We start from the raw sequence: 20,106 nt of genomic DNA, 5'->3' as shown, positions 1-20,106 counted from the left end.
CTAAAATGAAAACTCAGATTCATGCTCAAATGGATGGGCGCTTTGACTATCATAAATAGCGGCAAATTGTTTTACGCTTTAGCTCTAGTTCATTTAAGAATCTCTTCATCCATAACATCTATTTGCAACAATCGAAGTGGCTGCAATATACTTTCGGCTTAAGTAGTAGAGGGCAACACACTTTTGCAACTTCATTGTCAAGAAATTGCTCTCCCCTGCAAATGTAAATGTGATAACTAGAAGTGGACTTCATCGAAGTCAACATCACCGCCATGTTTGCATCACAGGTAGCCTTCAAGTAAGGTATTACTTCCACCAAAACACAAACATGCCTTGGAAGTTCCTTTGAGATATCTCAATATCCACTTAACACCTTCTCAATGCTCTTTTACGGTTTGATGAAATGGCTTACAACACTCACGCGGTGAAAGCAATATCCAGTCTTGTACACACCATTGTATACATCAAACTACCCACTGTGGATGCATAAGGAATCTTTTGCATTTATTTATTCTCATGCTCACCCTTCGGACACTTAGTTTTGGTCATGCGAATTGACCACCAAGTAGACAACTCACCAACTTCGCTTGATCCATGTTGAATCTCTTCAACACCTTCTCAATATAGATTTCTTGAGAAAACCAGAATTTCCCACTCTTTCTATCACGAGTGATCCGCATACTAAGTATCTGTTTTGCTTAACCCAAATCCTTCATCTCAAAGGACTTACTCAAGTTTTTTTTCATCTTGGATATCTTGTTGATGTTTTGGCTGACTATCAATATATTATCTACATACAACAAGAGCACTTTGAAATCTCCATCTGAAAATTCTGAACAAATACACAGTGAAAACCCCAAGTCTAATTTTTCACTTATAATCAATAAAAAATTAAACTTCCAACAAAACAGTCAAAAATCAAAGCATATTTTTTTTTTTTTTTTTTTTTTTTTTTAAATCAATCTCTAATGTAAAGTAATAGGAAAGATATAACCTTCAATGGGCAGCTAAGAAGAAGAAAAAAAATTCTTGACACATTTTGTGAACAATTGCGTGTAGGAAAAACCCTAATTTTTTTAATGTTATTTTTATTTTTATTTTATTATTTAAAATTTTGTTGTTGTGATCATGTTTAGAAAACCGGACCGGGCCGGTGGTTGAACCGAGGTCCGATCGAAACCGGTAAATTTTCAGTTGGGGTTGGTGAAAACTAGAGTTTTTGGTCGGACCCTCGGTCTAAGCTAAATCGTGGTTGAACCGATTCAGTTCTAAACCAATAAAAATCGAACCACCTTTATTATAATTTGTTTTTTGAAAAATTGATATTGTGGGGGAGCTTAACCTAATACCTAAATAAGATAGTCCAAGCTCCGAACCAACATGTTATTATGTGTTTCTTGTACAAATCATTCATTTTGATTTATAATACCAATTAATATTGAATTGAAACATGCATTTTATTTATTTTATTATTGAAATAGTTAGGTCCACCAACGATATTCTTCACACTCAGTGTTGCTGATATGCAATGGCCAGAACTATTTCACATTTTGGATCCATCTAATGCACTTGAAAGGTTGTCTCATTTTAATGTTGAATGATAGTGTTGTACATCATTTTAATATATCTTGGCTATGAGTTAGGAATTATTTGAGGATCTTGACATGTATGACATGTTGAATTATATGGCTTACAGGTTGTCTCTTTTAGAAAAAAGAAGGGGATGTGCAAGGTTGGTTAACGAAAATCCAAGTGTCGTCGCATGGTTCTTTCATGCCAGGGTATCTAATTTCTTTCAGGAATATTTAATCAATGAGTTTTCTGTGGTTGATCATTGGTACCGGTTTGAGTGGCAGAATCGTGGCAGTGGTCATATTCATGGATTTCTTTGGCTAAGAGGTGCTCCAGATGTTAGTGGGATAGGTACAAGCGCAGAGGTTAGAGCAAATGTCATTGAATATTTTGATAGTCTTGTTTCCACTGTAAATCCAGATCCTAGCATGGATAGAAATATGCAAGAGCATCCTTGTGCGCGTGCGTACTTTGTCACTCGAGTTGAATCTTGATACAGATGGAGATAACTATGCTTTATTGGTTAATTGGGTCATGTGACACAGTATATGTGGAAGCCATTGCTTACATATACATAAAACAACAAAACAGATGGGATGTTGCTTTAGATATCCATTTAATATACTTGATCAGTCGGAGATTGTTGAAGGAACCGCCTAACAGTAATATGTTCCGGTTTATGGGGAGTCAGGATGATGAGTTAGTCTGCTCCCATAATAGAAATTTTTTGCAGACATGGCGTGCAAACATTGATTGGTCGCCCGTCCTTTCGGTGCAGTCTGTAGTAAATTACATTGCTAAGTATGCTTCAAAATTTGAGCCTACATCAAAGAGTTTCACAGAAATTTTACGAGAAATTGTTGAAGATTTTTGTCGTCCATGTCAGAATGTAAAATCTGGTTTCAAGCGATTGCTTATGAAAAGTGCATGTATCCGAAAGAGATATTTCTGCCCAAGAAGTAAGTCATTTGTTAATGGGGTACCCATTGGTATGATCATCAAGGAAGTTTGTCCTTTTAAATGTAAGTGAAAAGAGCATGTTAGTATCAACTTTATATCGTAGAAGAGGGGATGAAGATAAAGAGATTGTTGGAATAGACTTAAGCTTTGTAGGAAGATATATGCAATGACCTCCTTGCTATGAAAATACATCCCTCCTCGATATAGCAAAAATACACTACTTTGATCGGAAGGGTTGGCACACTTCTCGAGCTAATGCAATTGTGCGTTTGGCTCCACAACTGGATGGTGACATCCTACCAAATACTGAAAAATTAGAATCATTTTGTAGTCAACAAGCCTTGATTCATCACCCTTTTCAGACTCTAGAAGAAGCAAAAGGGGATTTCATACTATGGTCAGAAAGGTACATGGACTTGGGCTTCAGAGAACACCAATCAATAATTCTTCCTGAACCTGTTGATGAAGAATGCAAAGATGATATTGAGATAGAGAATGATATGGAAGACATGTTTCGAGATGAATGGATGATGGCAACTGCAATGGGGCCCTTGTTTGTCCCTTGGGAGAATGTCGAATTAGGAAGGCGAGACTTTGATACTTCACACAATTGGGCTGAAGGTTTATATCGATATCCAAACATGGAGAGTGAAAGAAAATTTGTGCATACTTTGCGCGGTGGAGAAGAAGTTAACATTGAACCTCTTATTGTAACCCTTGATGAATTGTCTCTTGAACAAAGAGTGGCACATGATATGGTTATTTGAGCACTAGAATGTCGAGCATACATTCGTATGATAGTTTGTGGTGGTGCAGTACGCGAGGAAGTCCACTCTCATAAAATGCAATTGTGCATTCAATTATCGGATTTTTAGATCAGCTAAAGTAGTGCGGTCATGGCTCCAACCGAGTCACCGCTTTTTAATTGGAGGTGCAACCATACACCATGAACTCGCCATCAGAACTGAACGAAATACTTCAAAAAAAAAAATGAAGGTGATCAATGTCAGTGTATGCAAGAGGACTTTAAAAACACCAAACTCATCATTATTGATGAATATAGTATGGTCGAAACATCTATGCTTGCAAATATTGACCGTCGTTGTCGAGATATTTTTAGGCCTAATGAGCCATTTGGTAATGTCTCTATTCTCCTTGTTGGTGATATCACGTGATTACCTCCTCAGATCGCGATAGGGCATTGTATAAAGGAGGTGGGAGTCCTCAGCAACTATATGGTAGACTTTTGTACACTTTTTTTGATAAATGTGTTCGGTTGTCTCATATATTTCAACAAGCAGGGGATAGGCAAGCATTGTTCTGGGAAGCATTGATGAGACTCAGTGATGGAACATCCACGATCGATGACTAGAAATTATTTCTGACTAGAGACTTTTCCTCGCTCAGTGCGGAAGAAATTAACACCTTCAAATATGTTTTGCGTCTATTTCCGACCAAGCAAGCTGCACATGATTACAATCTCAATCGACTAATTGAGCTTGGAAAATCTGTTGCTCGAATTGTATCAAAAATTAATTGTGATACTGCTTCTAGGGCTTTGTCTGATGATGCGAAAGGCTTGGAAAAAGTTTTGTGTTTATCAGTTGGTGCACATGTTATGCTTCGATCAAACATTGTCACACACAATGGTCTGGTTAATGGTGCAATGGGCATTATTGTGGACATTGTCTATGCAAATGGTTGCAAATCACCAGAAGATATTCCTCTTGCGGTCATGGTTGATTTTGATAACTACCGTGGTCCTAAGTTCCGTCTAGATTCTAATATAATACCAATTGCTCCACAAACAACTCATTGGAAGACAAATAATACTTCATGCCAAAGAACTCAGATTTCTCTAGTTTGTATTGAGCTATAACAATTCATAAAAGTCAAGGGCTCACTCTTGATCAGGTTGTGGTAGATATTGGTGAAAAAGAAAGCCCAGTTTGACATTTGTTGCTTTGTCAAGTACCAGAAAGTTGTGTGATCTAACATTTAGCCCTATGTTCACTTTAGATAGACTGCAAAGAATTGGAAGATGAGTTGGTCTTAAAGGCTGATTGCAAGAGGAGAGTCGTTTGCTCCACATGTCAACTACAAACATTAGTTGAAACTACACTTATCTTGAGATTTTGTTTATATTCTCGTTATGTTAATTCATGATTGCATCTTATAGTTGATTCATCTATATGTACATTTAAACTAATGCCTAAAGTTACACAAAATATGTTTCTTATAATATCATAATTGAATCTTAAGTGGGAGGTGACACATATTGGTTTTCCATAGTTTGACACTTACTAATGTGTTTCCTAATGTTTCTTATTATCTTTTTTTTTTATTGGCAAGCCTATTTTTAAACTAGAACAATAACTCATTGGTGCGGTGGGGTTCGAACCCCAAACCTCTAGCTAGTATCATCACCCAAAAGTTTTACCAACTTTGCTAGTTTGCACCTACAATGTTTCTTGTTATCTAGTTAGATAAGCAATATGTATATTATATTTGCTTAAGTTCAATTTTACATTTGTGGTTAAGCCTACAATTATCTTGTTTTTACTTTTGAAGTAATGTCTATGTCATTACCTTGAAGAATGTTTTTTTTTATTACTTTGATAAAGTTGATGTTTTTTGTTTTTTTTTTTTTAATTTGTGTAGGGACTTGGCAAATGCCAACCATGAAGAACATTTTTTGACACTTGCTGCATATGTTTAGGTGCAACTGCAGAGTGAGAGCTCTGTAATGAAATAATTTGTAAAGTCTTACACGTATTTTGTTGTATGTATTATCTTATTGAACTTATAAGATGTAAATTGTTATGTATTTTTGTTTTTGGATGGTGTTGTACATCTTAGTTTTTTTGTAAAAGTCCAAAGCAGGTATGACGTGGAGATATGATTTAATGTTGAAATTATAGAGGAGGCTCTGTCAAAATTTTGGATGGTGTTGTACATCTTAGTTTGTTGTATGTATTATGTTTTTGGATGGTGTTTTACAAATATAATGTGGAGATATGATTTAATGTTGAAATTACAGAGGAGGCTCTGTCAAAATTTTGAATAGTGTTATACATCTTAGTTTGTTGTATGTATTATGTTTTTGGATGATGTTTTACAGGTATAATGTGGAGATATGATTTAATGTTGAAATTACAGAGGAGACTATAAAAAAAAAATTAGAAATGGATAAAAAAACGAGGTTGATGTACAACTAATTTGATTTTAGTCTTAGTAATGCCTTGTAGGGGTGTAGATGGATAGCCGAATATCCGAATCCGATTCGTATTCGTATTCGAAAAATAGGATATTATCCGAAATTTTCGGATATCGGATTCGGATTCGGATAAATTTTCACATCCGAACAGATTTCGAATACGGATACAAATGCTGGTACTATCCGTCGGATAATATCCGAATCCGATTTAATTAATATAAATATATTATTATATTAAAACTATAAAATATAAATACAAACTTAATTTAGTTTAGGGTTTTTTTTCTTTCTCAAACAGTCAAACCTAATCTCAATTCTCAACGCCACAACCCGCAACCACCACTCAAATTCTCAAATTTCAAATTCTCAACACACCACCAGGCACCACCGCTCCTCTTCTTCTTCCTCCAAAGCACCACCACTCTTCAACACGCAAAGGTATGTCAAATTCTCAAATCGACAATATCGTCAAAAGTGGTAGATTCTTTCACAGATACATCCACTTGAGCACACAATCACACATCTCAGATTTTGTCACTAAAGAATGGCTACCACTTTTAAACTTTCTTGCTTTTGCTTTTGTTGAAACCAACATGGTTTACCTGCAATATAGAAAATGGAAAAAAAAAAGATATAGCCTACGAAAGTTCACTCTCAGTAAATCAGGGAAGTATCTGTTCAACAAGTAATAACTAACAGAGCTACTACAAGTGACACTAGATGTTACTAATCGAGATTTGTAGTTGATAAAGTTTTCCTTCAATGAAATTACTAAGAACAATGCATGAACACATATAACTAACAGAGCTACTACAAGTAATAACGAGATTTGTAGTGAATATGCATTTCTCAGTAAATATTGAGATTTGTAGTTCATCTCAATATTGTCGCTCCTTCCCCATAAAAAATTTTCTTCTCTCTCTGCAACAGATTAAAAAAAAAAAAAAACTTACAGTGTTATAAAAGCATATTATCAACTAATAAAAAACAACCTTCTAAGTTTGAATGTCTTTACATTTTTGAAATAGCATTTCTGAGGACCTGTTATCATCTCTACTGTTCCTTTAAAACTTGTTATCCTCTCTACTAAATGAAGAAAAGTTTAAAGTTGCTCTGTTTATGAAGTTTGACAAGTTGTTCTCTCTCTCAGTATCATTTTTTTTGAAGAATTTTTTGAATTTTTTGAATTTTCAAATTTTGAAGAATCTAGAAGTGTTGTATGTCCGTCTGTCTTTAATATTGACTCTATTTATTGTATTATCTAGGTGGAAATGGCTACCCCAACCCCAAGCAATGCTGCATCAGCTCCTTCACCTAGTGGTAGTGTGAGCCATATGCCTATCAACGAGCCTACGCCTATTGATGCCGATACTGTTGCTGCTAGTATATCGTCGGGATGAAGAAACAGACTCCTGCTGAAAGTCTTTGATCCATTGAAAGGTAAACGTTCAAAAGTGTGGGTAGAGTTTGAAATTAAAAAATTAGGAGATAGAACCTCTAAAGCTTATTGTAAACATTGCAAAAAGAGTTTTGATCCTAGTAGTAAGTTAGGTACTACGCATTTGAGAAATCATTTGAAAGCTTGCAAGATAAAGAAACGTTCTACTTCGGGTCAAAAGCTTTTGTGTAATTCATTTAACGCAAATGAAGCTCCAAAATTAGCAAGTTGGAAATATGACCCACGTACAAGTAGACTTGACTTTGCACGCATGGTTGCTAAGCATGATTACCCTTTTCTTATAGCTGAGCATGAATACTTTAGAGTTTTCATAAATGGTATTTGTCCTATGTTCAAATGGGTCTCAAGAACCACTATTCGAGAGGATGTCATGCAACTTTACAATGAGTCAAGAACTGAGTTACAAGATTTTTTTGATAAGTTGCCATCAAAATTTAGTTTTACAACTGATATGTGGACCCCTGACTATCAAAATATTGGTTATTGTTGTGTTACTTGTCATTATATTGATGATGAGTGGGTGTTGCGAAAAAAAATCATTGCTTATCTTACTGTTCCTACACCACATAGTGGTGTTGTTCTTAGTGAGGTTATCAAGGCTCAAGCGTTGGCATGGAATGTTGATAGAAAGTTATTTGCTATAACCGTTGATAATGCTTCTAACAATAATACTATGGTAGTGGAGCTCAAGGATTGGCTTAAGAGGAAAGGGGTTTTATGTCTTGATGGTAGTTTGTTTCATATAAGATGTAGTGCCCATATTTTAAATCTTATTGTGCAAGATGGATTGAATGTGATTGCTTCTTTTATTGTTAAGATTCGAGAGAGTGCTAGGTATGGCAAGAATTCTCGAGAGTAGGCATGAAATTTTTTGAATGCATTAGCTCGGTTTAAGGTTAATCGGGAAAGGGGTTTCTATGGATGTTCCTACAAGATGGAACTCTACTTATGACATGCTCTGTAGTGCCATCCGAGTGCGTAGAGCCTTTGAGCGTTTGGCAGAGTTAGCTTCCGACTATAAGCATTTATCTTCTCCTGAAGAGTGGGATGGGAACTAAAATTTGTGAGTGTTTGAAAGTTTTCAATGATGGTACACTTCATTTTTCCGGCGTCCAATACCCAACTGCAAATTTTCATTTTAAATATGTTTGTGATATTCATCATGATATTCTTGAGTGGTTAGACTCTGATTTTTATTATATCCGTGATATGGTAAAGGCTATGAAAGAAAATTTTGATAAATATTGGAGTGAATGTAATTTATTGATGAGTTTTTGTGTTATACTTGATCCTTGTTATAAGATGGAGTTTATTGAGTATGCATTTACTATGATTTATGGTAAGGAGTTTACACAAGAAGAAGATGTGAAAAATTCTTTGAATGAGTTGTACACCATGTATGCAATGTCCGATTCTTCTATGGTTGATGTCGGATCATCTTCTAGTTTGTTGAATTCATTTTCTAGTGACCAAGGGAGTTCTAAGATGGATGAAGGTTTCCAAAATTTCACGAAACAACGTTCGGAAAGTTCAAAAGTTCCAAAAACAGAGTTGGAGAAGTATCTAGAAGAAGATTTATTCCCATTTGACGCTAATGGGAAAGGTTGTGACATATTGGTTTGGTGGAAAAACAATGGTCTGAAGTTTCCTATATTAGCAAGGATGGCACGTGACCTTCTAGCAGTTCCTGTGTCGAGTGTTGCTTCAGAATCTGCATTTAGTTCCGATGGTAGAATACTTACCGACTCTCGTTCATCATTGGGTGTTGATTCTGTGGAGGTGTTGGTATGTTTGAAGGATTGGTTGCCTAAACTTAATGGTAACTTCTTTCTCTTGAACTTTATATATATATATATATTCAAGAATTACATCATGTCTAACTTTCTTTATATCTTAATTCATTTATGCATTAGTACCGATTGTTGGCTTGGATGCTTGACTTGTGATAGAACAACTTTTAGTCTCGACACTATGAAACAAGGTAAGAATAAGATTAGTAAGGTTAATTTATATCTTGTCTACTTTTTTAAGTAAGTACTAATTAGTGATACATATGTTTCTTTATGTTTTCGTGAAGTATTTAATTATTTATTTTCAAATATAATCTCTAAGTGAGTTGGTTGTGATTTTACCTCTATGCAGGTGTTAATGTGTTAATTGATTGGAACTGTTTTGGATGTGAAAAGTGTTGTATGGGCAGGGGCCAGATTTCTATGTTTATGTAATAGAGATGATCTCTAGTTTGTAATAGATTTCTATGTTTGTAATAGGTTATGAGGGTATTTTCTTAAGTTAGAAGTATTTTCTTAATTAAGAGGTTGAACTGTTGAAGTTTGTTTAACAGGTTAATGAAGCATGAACTGATGAACTGCTATGTTAATGTTAATTTAGTGTTTAACAGGTTGATTTTGATGAATAAGGTGCTCGCCGTAGCTTTTAACAAAGTTAATTTAGAACATGATTTGACTGCACGGTGATAAGGTCCATGAAATCACGAAAGCCCATCACGAAATCATGAAAGCCCATGTTTAGTGATCGGATCGGATATTATCCGATATCCGAATCGGATATCGGATATCGGATTCGGACATTATTTTACACATCCGGTCGGATTCAGATTCGGATTCGGATGTGAGTAATAAATTTCGGATTCGGATTCGGATGTAGGCATATCCGAATCCGAAACTATCCATCTGCAGCCCTAATGTCTTGTGATGTTTGGTTGTTTTAGACTTATTTTGTTAATATGTTTTTTGGAATTCTTAAATTTGTGTTATCGTACGACAATTTAATAGTCGGGACTTTTAAGTATATTGTTCTAACATAGTTTGGAAACTATGTCAGAAAATAGAATATTTTGAAAGGCTACTTGAATTATAGATTATTCGTGACATAGTCTAGAAAAAAGAAACAAAGGAGTAATGATGTGAAATCCAATTGAATTTTTTCAATTACAAATAAAAAAATATTAAATTCACTCTCTGTCAGAACCTTGACTGCTATTTGCATGTCATTAGGAAACTTTTTTTTTGGTAACTGCGGTTTATTTATCTTATGTTTCTATATGTACATACAGCAGTTTTGTCGTTAAACAAAAAAACAGCACAAAAAAGTAGGTGCTATATTGCACCATACCGATGTATCTCCAAGAGAAAGCCGAGATAACTCTACACGTAGATGTCTTTGCCGAAAGTGGGAGTGGGGTTTAACCACCAATTATGATTAGCCACTGATCTGATCCAAATTTAGCAAACTTATCACCACAAAATTGCTCTCTCAGTAGCTCCGGCAAAGAAAGTTGAAAACTTGTGTTTGCTGCAAGTAGCTCCTTGATGTCCGTGATAACTGCTTTGAATCTCCCAAGGGATTTGGTGAGAAGTCTTCACAATGCAGTTATACGATATTGTGAGTCCGTCTCAAATATCACATTTTCCATGTTTAGCTTATGAGCTAAATATAAACTAGTTCTCAAGGCAAATCGATTCAAATAGTAGAGTTGATCCTCTAGAGATTGGTGTAGCTTAATCCTAGAAGGAAGGCACCATCGGATTCCTTAATACACCTCCCTCGCTCCCGGAGGGGCCCGGATTACCATAAGACGATCCATCCACATTGAATTTTAGGTGTGTAGAAGGTGGTGATTGCCAAGAGATAGCAATAGGTGATACCTCCTGATCATTTGTGGTGGCAGATGAATGCACTCTGATAATCTCAGTTGTAAACTTTCGTGCTTTTTGGATAAGTTCCGAAGGGTTGGGTGGTCCGGTTGTTGGATGGAAACGATATTTGTTTCTCTCTAGCCATATGAACCACATAATCGAAGTGAAAAGCGTTTGCAAATACTCCGCCTCCTTATTATGGTTTACATACTGGTATATATGTAACAACCAAGACTTAAAGTGGAGTCTTTGAGCTGAATTAATGACTTGAGATAAATTGGCGCCATACCAAACTGCCCGAGTAAATGGACATTCGGTAAATAAATGGAAAAGTGACTCATCTTGTTGAGCACAAAGATAGCAGATAGGATCAACCAGAAAATTTCTAGAGGCCAAAAAATCAGCAGTTGGGATAACAGCTTGGGTACCTTGCCAAATGAAGAAACGTAGCTTATATGGTACCTTCATGGACCATAATCTCTTATAAAAAGGATCGTAATGAACATCATCATTTTGAATCGACTTCGTGACAATGGTATATGCGCTCTTGACAGTGTAAACTCCATGTTTATCCGGTGCCCAGAAACGGGTATCTTCTTGTGGTTGGAATCTTAGGGCGAGAGACAGGATTCTGCGAGCATAATTTTCAGGCCAATTGTTAATAACAAGCTCATGTTTCCAACAACGTTGAACATGAGCTTGTTATTCAGCCACTCGGTCAAAATTACATTCCGATGGTTGAGGTAAAAGAGTTAGTGGGATTGGGGTATCAGGGACCCATGAATCAACCCATGCTCGTACCTTCATTCCATCCCCAATCTGCCAAATAATGCCGTGAGCCAACAAATGCCTCGGTTTATATATGGACTTCCACGCAATAGATGCACTTTTAGGACAGCTGGCTCGAGAAAGTTTTTATTTGGAAAATATTTTGCTTGCATGTAAGTTGCCCACATAGTGCTTGGTTGTAGAAGAGACCAAGCTTGTTTTCCTAACAATTTCAACATTTTGAACTTCGAGATCCTTAATACCCAAACCTCCTTGGGAGACCGGCCTGCATGCCAATTGCCATGAGAAGTAATGCATTTTGCGGTGATTCCTCTCATGATTCCAGAAGAAACACTTTCTATACCTATCCAATTCTTCTATAATATACACCGGAAGACGATACCGCGACATCACATGAGTTGGTAAAGCTGTTAGAACAGAATTGATTAATGTCAGTCTCCCCCCCTTTGATAGTAGTGCTGATTTCCATCCAGCAAGTCGAGATTGAAATCTTTGGGTTAAAGGAGCAAAATGATCTATAGACGCTCTTCCCAGAATGGATGGCACTCCCGATAATTCGGGAACTTTGTGGTACAAGGTACATGATCACGGACTATGTAGCTGATGTATAAGTTCTTCGTGGCATGGCTTTGTGATGTATTAGTTGAGATTTTGATCTATTAATCTTACGTCGGATATGTTACAATATGACCAATGGCTGTATCAATCTCATGAGACTCTTTAAGGTCAGCTTTTGCAAAATTAAGAGATCATCTGCATACATCAAATGGCTTAATGGCTCACAATTTGCGGCGATTTTGAGTCCTCTCACCTTTTTTAAAGTCAGCAGCTGGTGTAACTTTAACGATAACACTTCCGCACAAAGGATAAAATTATAAGGCGATAAAAGATCTCCCTGGCGGATGCCACAAGTGGGTGTGAAGAAACCCGAAGGTGTACCATTAATCAGGACCGCACAAGAAGGAGTGGTAATACAGAACATCATCCGTTGTACCCATTGGTCATGAAATCCAAACCTTGCTAACACTTCTTTGATGAAATTCCATTCCAGTCGATCATAGGCTTTTTGCATGTCAAATTTTAGAGCATAGTGGTGATGCTTTCTATTTGACTTGGCTCTAATCTGATGAAAAGCCTCATGGGCAAGAAGAACATTGTCATGTATTAATCTTCCCGGTAGAAAGGCACTTTGATTTGGGCTAATCGAGCTTGCGATATAGGTCGCAAATCGTTCACCATTATTTTAGAGATGACCTAGTAGGTGACATTTATAAGGCTGATTGGACGAAAATGTCCCGCCTGGGTTGCCAATCTTTGGGATCAATATAATATATGTCGATTAATCTCCTTTGTAAATGATCCATATAGAAAGAATTCTTTCACCATAGAAATTAAATTGGGGCCTGCTTCTTTCCAGAATTTTTTATAGAAAATAGATTGGAACCCATCCGGACCGGGTGATTTGAAGGAGCCAATATTCTTCATCGCATCCCATATTTAAGCCCTCGATCCACTTGGGGCTAAGAGACTTGCATTGTCGATGCTTGATGACCTTAGGAGGAATTAATTGTAGAATATCATCGTCCATTGTTGGTGTCGAAGTAGACAACAAATTCTGGAAATAGAATACCATGTGCTCTCTGATAGCATCTTGAGATTGTAACAATGTTTCCTCAGAATTGAAGAGTCTACTAATATATGTTCTATGCCTCCTTCTCACGACAGTTGCATGAAAATACTTAGTATTCAGCTCATTATAGAGTAAGCTATCTACTCTGGCTTTTTGAGCCCAGTGGACATGAATTCTCCTTGACAATACCTTATATCTCGTGAGTAGGATGTCCTCTTGTTGAAGAAAATATTCAGCCATCTGGCCATTAAAATAGCCAAATGTTGTTGCTCCTGTAACTTCTGAATCTGTACTCTCAGTTGTGCCATTTGATGATGGATGTTACCAAAATGCTTGGAGTTCCATGACTGTAGCTTTTTCCTACATGTATCCAGCGTTCTGCACAGAATATAAGAAGGGGAGCCATGAAATTTTGACTGCAATGCTCCCGTTACCACCTCTTTGCAAGTCGGATCTGAAAGCCACATGATTTCAAATCTAAAAGGTTTTTGAAATTTTCGAGGTTGTGGAGCACAATCTAACAATAGTACTTTATGATCTGAATCCAGAGTAGGGAAGTGATTAACATGGGCATTTGGAAACAAACTTCGCCATTGTGCATTACACATTCCTCGATCAAGTCGTTTGAGTATTCTTTTGCTTCCTTTTTGGTTGTTACACCAAGTGAAAGGTGCTCCCCTGTAGCCCAGATCCATTAGCGCACATTGTTGAATCATTTCATTGAAATGTTTTATATGAGAACGTGGAACTGGAGGTCCTCCTCGCTTTTCCTCTTGGCTGGATACATCATTGAAGTCTCCAATGCATAGCCAAGGTACTGTATTTGCAGGAATAAGATTTTGCATGGAGTGCCACTGACTTCTGCGGGGTTGGGAATGGGGGCTACCATATATACAAGACAAATACCAAAAGTCGTTATTCATATCATTAACAGCAGCATGTATGATCCAACTATCCGACCATACAATTTGTACATCAAGTTCATGTTGCCATAAACACCATAATCCCCCAGACAACCCTCGCGACCCTATTACAAAAGACTTATAGTCACTAGCAAAAGAACGCAAAATACGCGATGACTTATTTACATCAGCTTTAGTTTCACATAGGAAGATTATACTTGGCCTCTCTACTCTGATATGATCTTTTAAGCACCGAATTGTCGAGTCGAGGCCTACTCCTCGACAATTCCAAGCTAATATCCTCATTGATCAACTGGGGGCTGTTTACGGCCAGCTCCCCTTGCCTTCTTGTACATATTACGAGCTCCAGTTTTCGAACCCCTTGAAGAACCAGCAGCAGCTCTCTGTGACTTTTGTCTAAACTGGATTGGTGTCTTCCTGTTCTCCTCACGAGCCATGAAATCTTCCACATCTTCAGCATCTTGTTTCATATTCAGCTTGCCACGGTAGTCCTCAGTTGCTATTCCCTTTCCAATTTCCAGACGTTTGTGAATCTGACAGTCTTGTGTACTCTGATTTTCTGCCTGTGTGAGAAAAGGAACTTGAAACGGACCTATTTCTTCCACTGCCTCAGGAGGTGGGATCAGAAAATCAATAGATGAGAACTGCTCTCTATTGTTTCCCATGATTAAGTCCAAATAAGAGTTTGAATATTGACCAGTACTCTGCAGAATTTGTTGTGGAAATAGATCCAACAGAGCTGATTCCAGTGGTGAGTGCACTGGTGTTGATACATTAGGAAACTGACCTCTGTAGACAGTTCCATGGTAACTAGAGCCTACTTTAAAAGAGAAATTTGATGTAACGGTTCCTTCTGTGGCAAGTAAACTTTGAATTGCTTAGCTAATAATGCAGACAAATACAAAGTTGGTTTTTATAATGCAGACAAAGTTGATTTTTATAAGAGATCCACGACTAAGCAGCAAATTGGACACTTTTTCTTGCAAAATTGTAATATCATTTGTTTCTCTTGAGTCTTGATCATAAGATAAGTAAACATACGTAAAAACTTATACTGCATTATAAAAATCACCTTTGTCTGCATTACAGCTAAGCAATTCAAAGTTTACTTGCCGCCACAGAAGGAGCCGACCTCCCCTCTCTTTCTCTCAATATAAAAATCACAACTCATAAGTAAAGACTTATAGACTTAGTATTCCAATCACTCCTTCCACCAACCACCTTGCTAGCAAATTCAACCAAGAACAAATATCAAGAAAACAATGGAAATGAAGAGACGGCTTTTGTTTTTTCATCTCTTCTTTCTCCTTGTTAAGCTTCAAACAAGTAGTAGTACTAGTTGTAGTAGTAGTTGTAGTTTTGATTCAGAACCAGCTTATCAACAACAAGAGAAAGACAGAGTACTTGAGCTACCAGGGTTGTCTGTAAATGTGAGCTTTGAACATTATTCAGGATTTGTCACAGTGAACGAAGAGTCTGGGAGGAATCTGTTTTATTGGTTCTTAGAAGCTGTTGAGGACCCTTCTTCAAAACCTCTTGTTATTTGGCTCGAAGGAGGTCTGTTTTTTTTGCTCTTCTATACTGTTATAATTTCTGTGATCATGCACTATGGTGGAAAATCTTAGGTGATTAAATGAGATGGATCAGAAAACTAAAATGCACAGCTTAAACTTGCTTTCTTATTCTTTTAGTCTCTGCAGTACAAGTATAGGTCATTTTCCTGAACAGCATTTCTAGACCTACCTAAAACATACTACCAATTATGTTTACGTAAATTTCCTCACAATTATCTGTTGTGCATTGTACCTACTATCTTCCGTATATTATTTTTGGTTCTGATCCAAGAAGATTCTAATCTTTAGGACCTGGGTGTTCGTCAGTTGGTTCCGAAGCAGAGAGAATAGGCCCTTTTAGTATTAATCCTGATGGAAAGACCCTCTATCTCAATCCTTATTCTTGGAATCAAGGTAAGCACTTTTCGTATAGTTCACTAAGATTTGGTTAGTATTTTCAAAGATGGTCGTTTGTGGACTGGTTATTTTTGTGTACCATCTGCTCTGGAACTTCTTCAGGCTTTTCTTTCATTCTATCTAAGAGATCTTGATGAACTTCTCTCCAGTCAAATTCATTCATCATGTTCTTCAAGCTTTCCTTTGATTGTATATAAGGCTAAAGGCTGTGTTTGATGTGTAGTTTTGTAACAGAGAAGACTAAAATGGTAATTGCGGGTAGATTACTTTGAAATTCGACTGTTTTTTTTCCCTTCTAAGGGTATCTATTTTTGGGAAGACAACTTTTTTTCTTAAAGAATGGTGTTTAATTTCCTTAAACTGGTGGATGTTCTCTCCGCCATTAGCTGTAAGTTAGTACAGCTACATATCTGATCAAGGATGCCAACAGAATGGTGTGCTTTGGGTTTTCTTACCAATCAAATTTGAAACCATTGCTATTAGGAAAATCATACCTAGTTTAATTATCATCCCACAAACTCTCTTATGCAATTCTTACTGTGAATCCAATGCATCCTTTTTGCAGTGGCCAACATCCTATTCCTTGAATCACCAGTTGGTACAGGGTTCTCCTATTCCAGAAATCCATCTGAATATCTGACAAACGGAGATAAACACCTTTTCCAAAAATTTCAGGGGTTAGCTAAGGACACAAAACTTTTTCCATTTCCATGATTTTGTTTCCATATGGAAAAGCCCATTTCCTTTCCATAGGTAAACAAACACCTTAAAAACTATAGAAAATGTGGACCATTCTTATTTTCCTTTCCTTTCCATAGTGTTTCCATCATAACAAACACACCCTTACTGTGAATCCAATGCATCTTTTTTGCAGTGGCCAACATCATATTCCTTGAATCACCTGTTGGTACAGGGTTCTCCTATTCCAGCAATCCATCTGAATATCTGACAAATGGAGATAAAAGGACTGGTATGAGTCCAAATAATTTAGACCTGAAAATGTACATAGGACTTTAAACTAACATAATCTCTCTTACTATTATCAGAACTTACATGTTTACAGCTGATGACTCGTTAGTATTCTTACTCAAGTGGTTTGAGAGATTTCCTCAATATAAAGGAAGGGATTTCTATATAACCGGCGAAAGCTATGCAGGTAATGAAAAGTTTAACTGGTAGTTTTATTCTAAAACAGTAAGTCTTGGCACACAAGTAAGCTAAGTAACTGTATTTGATTACCCCTGGGTAATTTAACTAATTAATCAATCATAAAATCATGAAAAGATGTTGGTAGAACAAAGATCAAAGTATCTTATAGACTGGAATCCCTTTTGTCAAGTCAAGGTGGCCTAGCTGTCATAATGAAGCGGACTCTGTTTTGGAAAAGAATACCACACTTTTTTTGGTAATAGAGAGTGGTTTAAGGCAGATCACAATTGCTTTTGTGATGGCAGGACTCCAAATGGCATAGTCTCTCTAGCGTGGAGACTTGATCCCTTAATGTCTCTTCAGATGGAAAACAGAAAACCACACCACAGCACTAGGGTGTCATTTTCATTAGAAACATAGAGTCGTTGCGTTATCAATATCTGACCGTTTTGTAACCCCAATTGAATCATTAAGTAAATAGAAAGGAAACGTTTAACTAACATGATTGATTATTTTTCTACTATTCCATTAAATATTGGCATATTTTGTTTTGTCATAGGACACTACATTCCTCAGCTTGCCCAAGCCATTGTGAGGTATCAGTCGTCTACAGGGCAAAAACCAATCAATCTCAAGGGCTACATGGTATGTACTCAGTTCCTTTTTATTCTTATCTCTTGATTGTGCACCATGGGAACATTCAAACAGTTGAAAGAAGAAACATATGTAATGCAGGTGGGAAATGCTCTAACCGATGATTTCAATGACCAATTGGGACGTTCAGAATTTTTGTGGGCCACTGGTTTGATTTCTGATCAAACCTACAAGCTTCGCAACACTTTCTGTAGCCATGCTTCCTTCGTGCACAGCCCAGAGAATTGTAGTAAGATTTCTGATGTAATTACTCTTGAGCTTGGGAACATCGATATATATAGCATCTATACTCCTACCTGCACTAGCAATGTCAGTGATTCGGATATACCCCCGAAAAGGCGATATGTAAGTAATTCTTCCTGAGATCGAATTCTAATTCATACCGTAATATGTTTAACTCACAGCTAAGTTCACTTATATATTCCCAGAAAAACATAATATACAGGTAGGTGGTAGCCAACAAAAACAAGAAATGATGCAAGTATGACCAATTTCATTCCAGCATCTAAACTGATTTTTATGTCTGTATATATCTAGCAACATGACATGTGGCCGGTGTGCATTTTTGTTCTTTCAGTGTGTATGCTTGTGTCTCCATGTTTCCATGTTGTCTCTTAATTACCAATGACTGAATATGATATTTCTTTTGTTCTTTTCCACAAAAGGTTGGAAACATCAATGAGGAGTATGACCCGTGCACCCTACAGTACTCAGGAATATACTTTAATTTACCGGAGGTTCAGAAAGCACTTCATGTGAATCCCGCTAAATGGGAGTTTTGCAGGTAAAACTATCAAGTACAAGTAGATAGCAACTAAAAATTACAACATGACCTTTATTATGAAAGCCGCTTGTTGGTGATGGGTTTGACATACCATTTCTTTACATACAATGATTATTACCTCAAGCTAAATGACAATCGGGTTATGATATATGTTCTTTTCAGGCCTGCTATATATACTTCCTGGAAAGATTCTGCTACTTCGGTTCTAGACATTTACCAAGAGCTTATAGCATCAGGGCTTCGTATTTGGATGTTCAGGTAGGTCACACTATCATGTTATCTTCATAGCAGTGGCTTGGTTGTGATGTTCGTAAATGACAGTGTTATGCGCAGATGATTTTGTTGAGTAAATTATTTGGTATACTTTGAAAGCGTTATTATGACCTGATAATCGCCTCTCCCTTTTATGTCTGAAAGTGGTGATACAGACGGTGTAATCCCAGTTACATCCACCCGCTACGATATAGATGCTCTCCGACTTCCACTTGCATCTCCTTGGCGTGCTTGGTATGATGATGGACAGGTATGCGCTAGATCAACTTAGATAGCTATCCATTTCACTATCTTTTCTTTCTCCCTCCTATGTGTGCTTGTCAAGATGACCACTCTTTATATTTCTCTCATGTGACTGAAGAGAATTGCTTATGATTGAAAGTTTCAAACACTGATCGGTTAACAATAGCTATTCATCCAAAGTTTCAATGGCTTTTCTTCATAAAAGTATCAAATGGCAGAATCGCCGCTAGTCAAACAATATATTTGTGAACCGGTTGATTTTGTCATATTGCCCGAGTAATTTTCTTAAACATGATCCTTGTGTTTTACGCAGGTGGGAGGGTGGACTGAACAGTACGTTGGTCTGAACTTTGTAGCAATAAGAGGAGCAGGTCATAGGGTCCCTGCGACCAAACCCAAGCTAGCTCTTGTGCTCTTCAAGTCGTTTCTGTCGGGAAATCCAATGCCTTCTCTATTACCATAGATTAGTGATTATTGATTTTTCTCTTCTACCTTCAGTTTTTACCTTGATACTAAAGTAATTTTGTCAAGAAAAACTTGTAATGAACTATCAGTAAGAACATTGAAACTGAGGATCTGTGTATATCCGTGATGTCCTTCACATCGAAAATATTTTTGCAACGAAAAAATCTGATCCTTGTTGCTTCAAAGCATTCATTTGGTCATATGGTAGTTATTCACTTGTACATTCACATCACTGAGTGAATTTATTCACCCGGGAGAAGTGTAGAATGAGCTTGAGTTCTAGGTTCATAACTATCTGAAATTCAGAACCAATCCTCCAGGACTCACAGTAGACAGTAGAGTCCAGATTCAGCTGAAGA

The 20,106-nt window shown here is 36.9% G+C and overlaps 2 protein-coding genes and 1 long non-coding RNA gene across 3 annotated transcripts; all 3 read left to right on the top strand.

Moving 5' to 3' along the window:
* Positions 1–3,596: 3,596 nt before the first annotated feature.
* LOC147508371 (uncharacterized) lies at positions 3,597–7,149 on the top strand. The gene is made up of 4 exons (XM_086597074.1): positions 3,597–3,703; positions 3,940–4,393; positions 4,552–4,611; positions 7,015–7,149. The coding sequence occupies exons 1-4, from the start codon at positions 3,597–3,599 to the stop codon at positions 7,147–7,149; spliced, it is 756 nt and encodes a 251-aa protein (XP_086453200.1).
* A 1,840-nt stretch (positions 7,150–8,989) lies between these two features.
* Positions 8,990–9,549, top strand: LOC147508370 (uncharacterized). The gene is made up of 3 exons (XR_015216354.1): positions 8,990–9,027; positions 9,122–9,189; positions 9,351–9,549. It is a non-coding gene; the product is annotated as an uncharacterized LOC147508370 (long non-coding RNA).
* A 5,838-nt stretch (positions 9,550–15,387) lies between these two features.
* LOC147508369 (serine carboxypeptidase II-2-like) lies at positions 15,388–19,932 on the top strand. Its single transcript, XM_086600911.1, has 11 exons — positions 15,388–15,766; positions 16,072–16,176; positions 17,054–17,149; positions 17,243–17,335; positions 17,888–17,973; positions 18,064–18,327; positions 18,648–18,766; positions 18,929–19,024; positions 19,184–19,289; positions 19,596–19,774; positions 19,823–19,932. The coding sequence occupies exons 1-10, from the start codon at positions 15,472–15,474 to the stop codon at positions 19,743–19,745; spliced, it is 1,410 nt and encodes a 469-aa protein (XP_086457037.1). The 5' UTR covers positions 15,388–15,471; the 3' UTR covers positions 19,746–19,774; positions 19,823–19,932.
* Positions 19,933–20,106: the final 174 nt, after the last annotated feature.

The sequence above is a fragment of the Coptis chinensis genome, chromosome 3 (assembly GCF_015680905.1).
Source record: "Coptis chinensis isolate HL-2020 chromosome 3, ASM1568090v1, whole genome shotgun sequence".
Taxonomy (NCBI): Eukaryota; Viridiplantae; Streptophyta; class Magnoliopsida; order Ranunculales; family Ranunculaceae; genus Coptis; species Coptis chinensis.
Note: the sequence above shows the minus strand (reverse complement) of the source record. Positions and strands in the feature narration are given on the sequence as shown.

Bases quoted from the DNA above. Each gene is read 5' to 3' on its own strand.
- LOC147508371 (XM_086597074.1), top strand. From the start codon at position 3,597: ATGGTCGAAACATCTATGCTTGCAAATATTGACCGTCGTTGTCGAGAT. The intron at 3,704-3,939 runs GTGATTACCTCC...TTCCTCGCTCAG, and splicing joins CTCCTTGTTGGTGATATCAC to TGCGGAAGAAATTAACACCT. The intron at 4,612-7,014 runs GTTTGCTCCACA...TGTATTATCTAG, and splicing joins CTGATTGCAAGAGGAGAGTC to GTGGAAATGGCTACCCCAAC.
- LOC147508369 (XM_086600911.1), top strand. From the start codon at position 15,472: ATGGAAATGAAGAGACGGCTTTTGTTTTTTCATCTCTTCTTTCTCCTT. The intron at 17,150-17,242 runs GTATGAGTCCAA...ACATGTTTACAG, and splicing joins AAATGGAGATAAAAGGACTG to CTGATGACTCGTTAGTATTC. The intron at 17,336-17,887 runs GTAATGAAAAGT...GTTTTGTCATAG, and splicing joins AACCGGCGAAAGCTATGCAG to GACACTACATTCCTCAGCTT.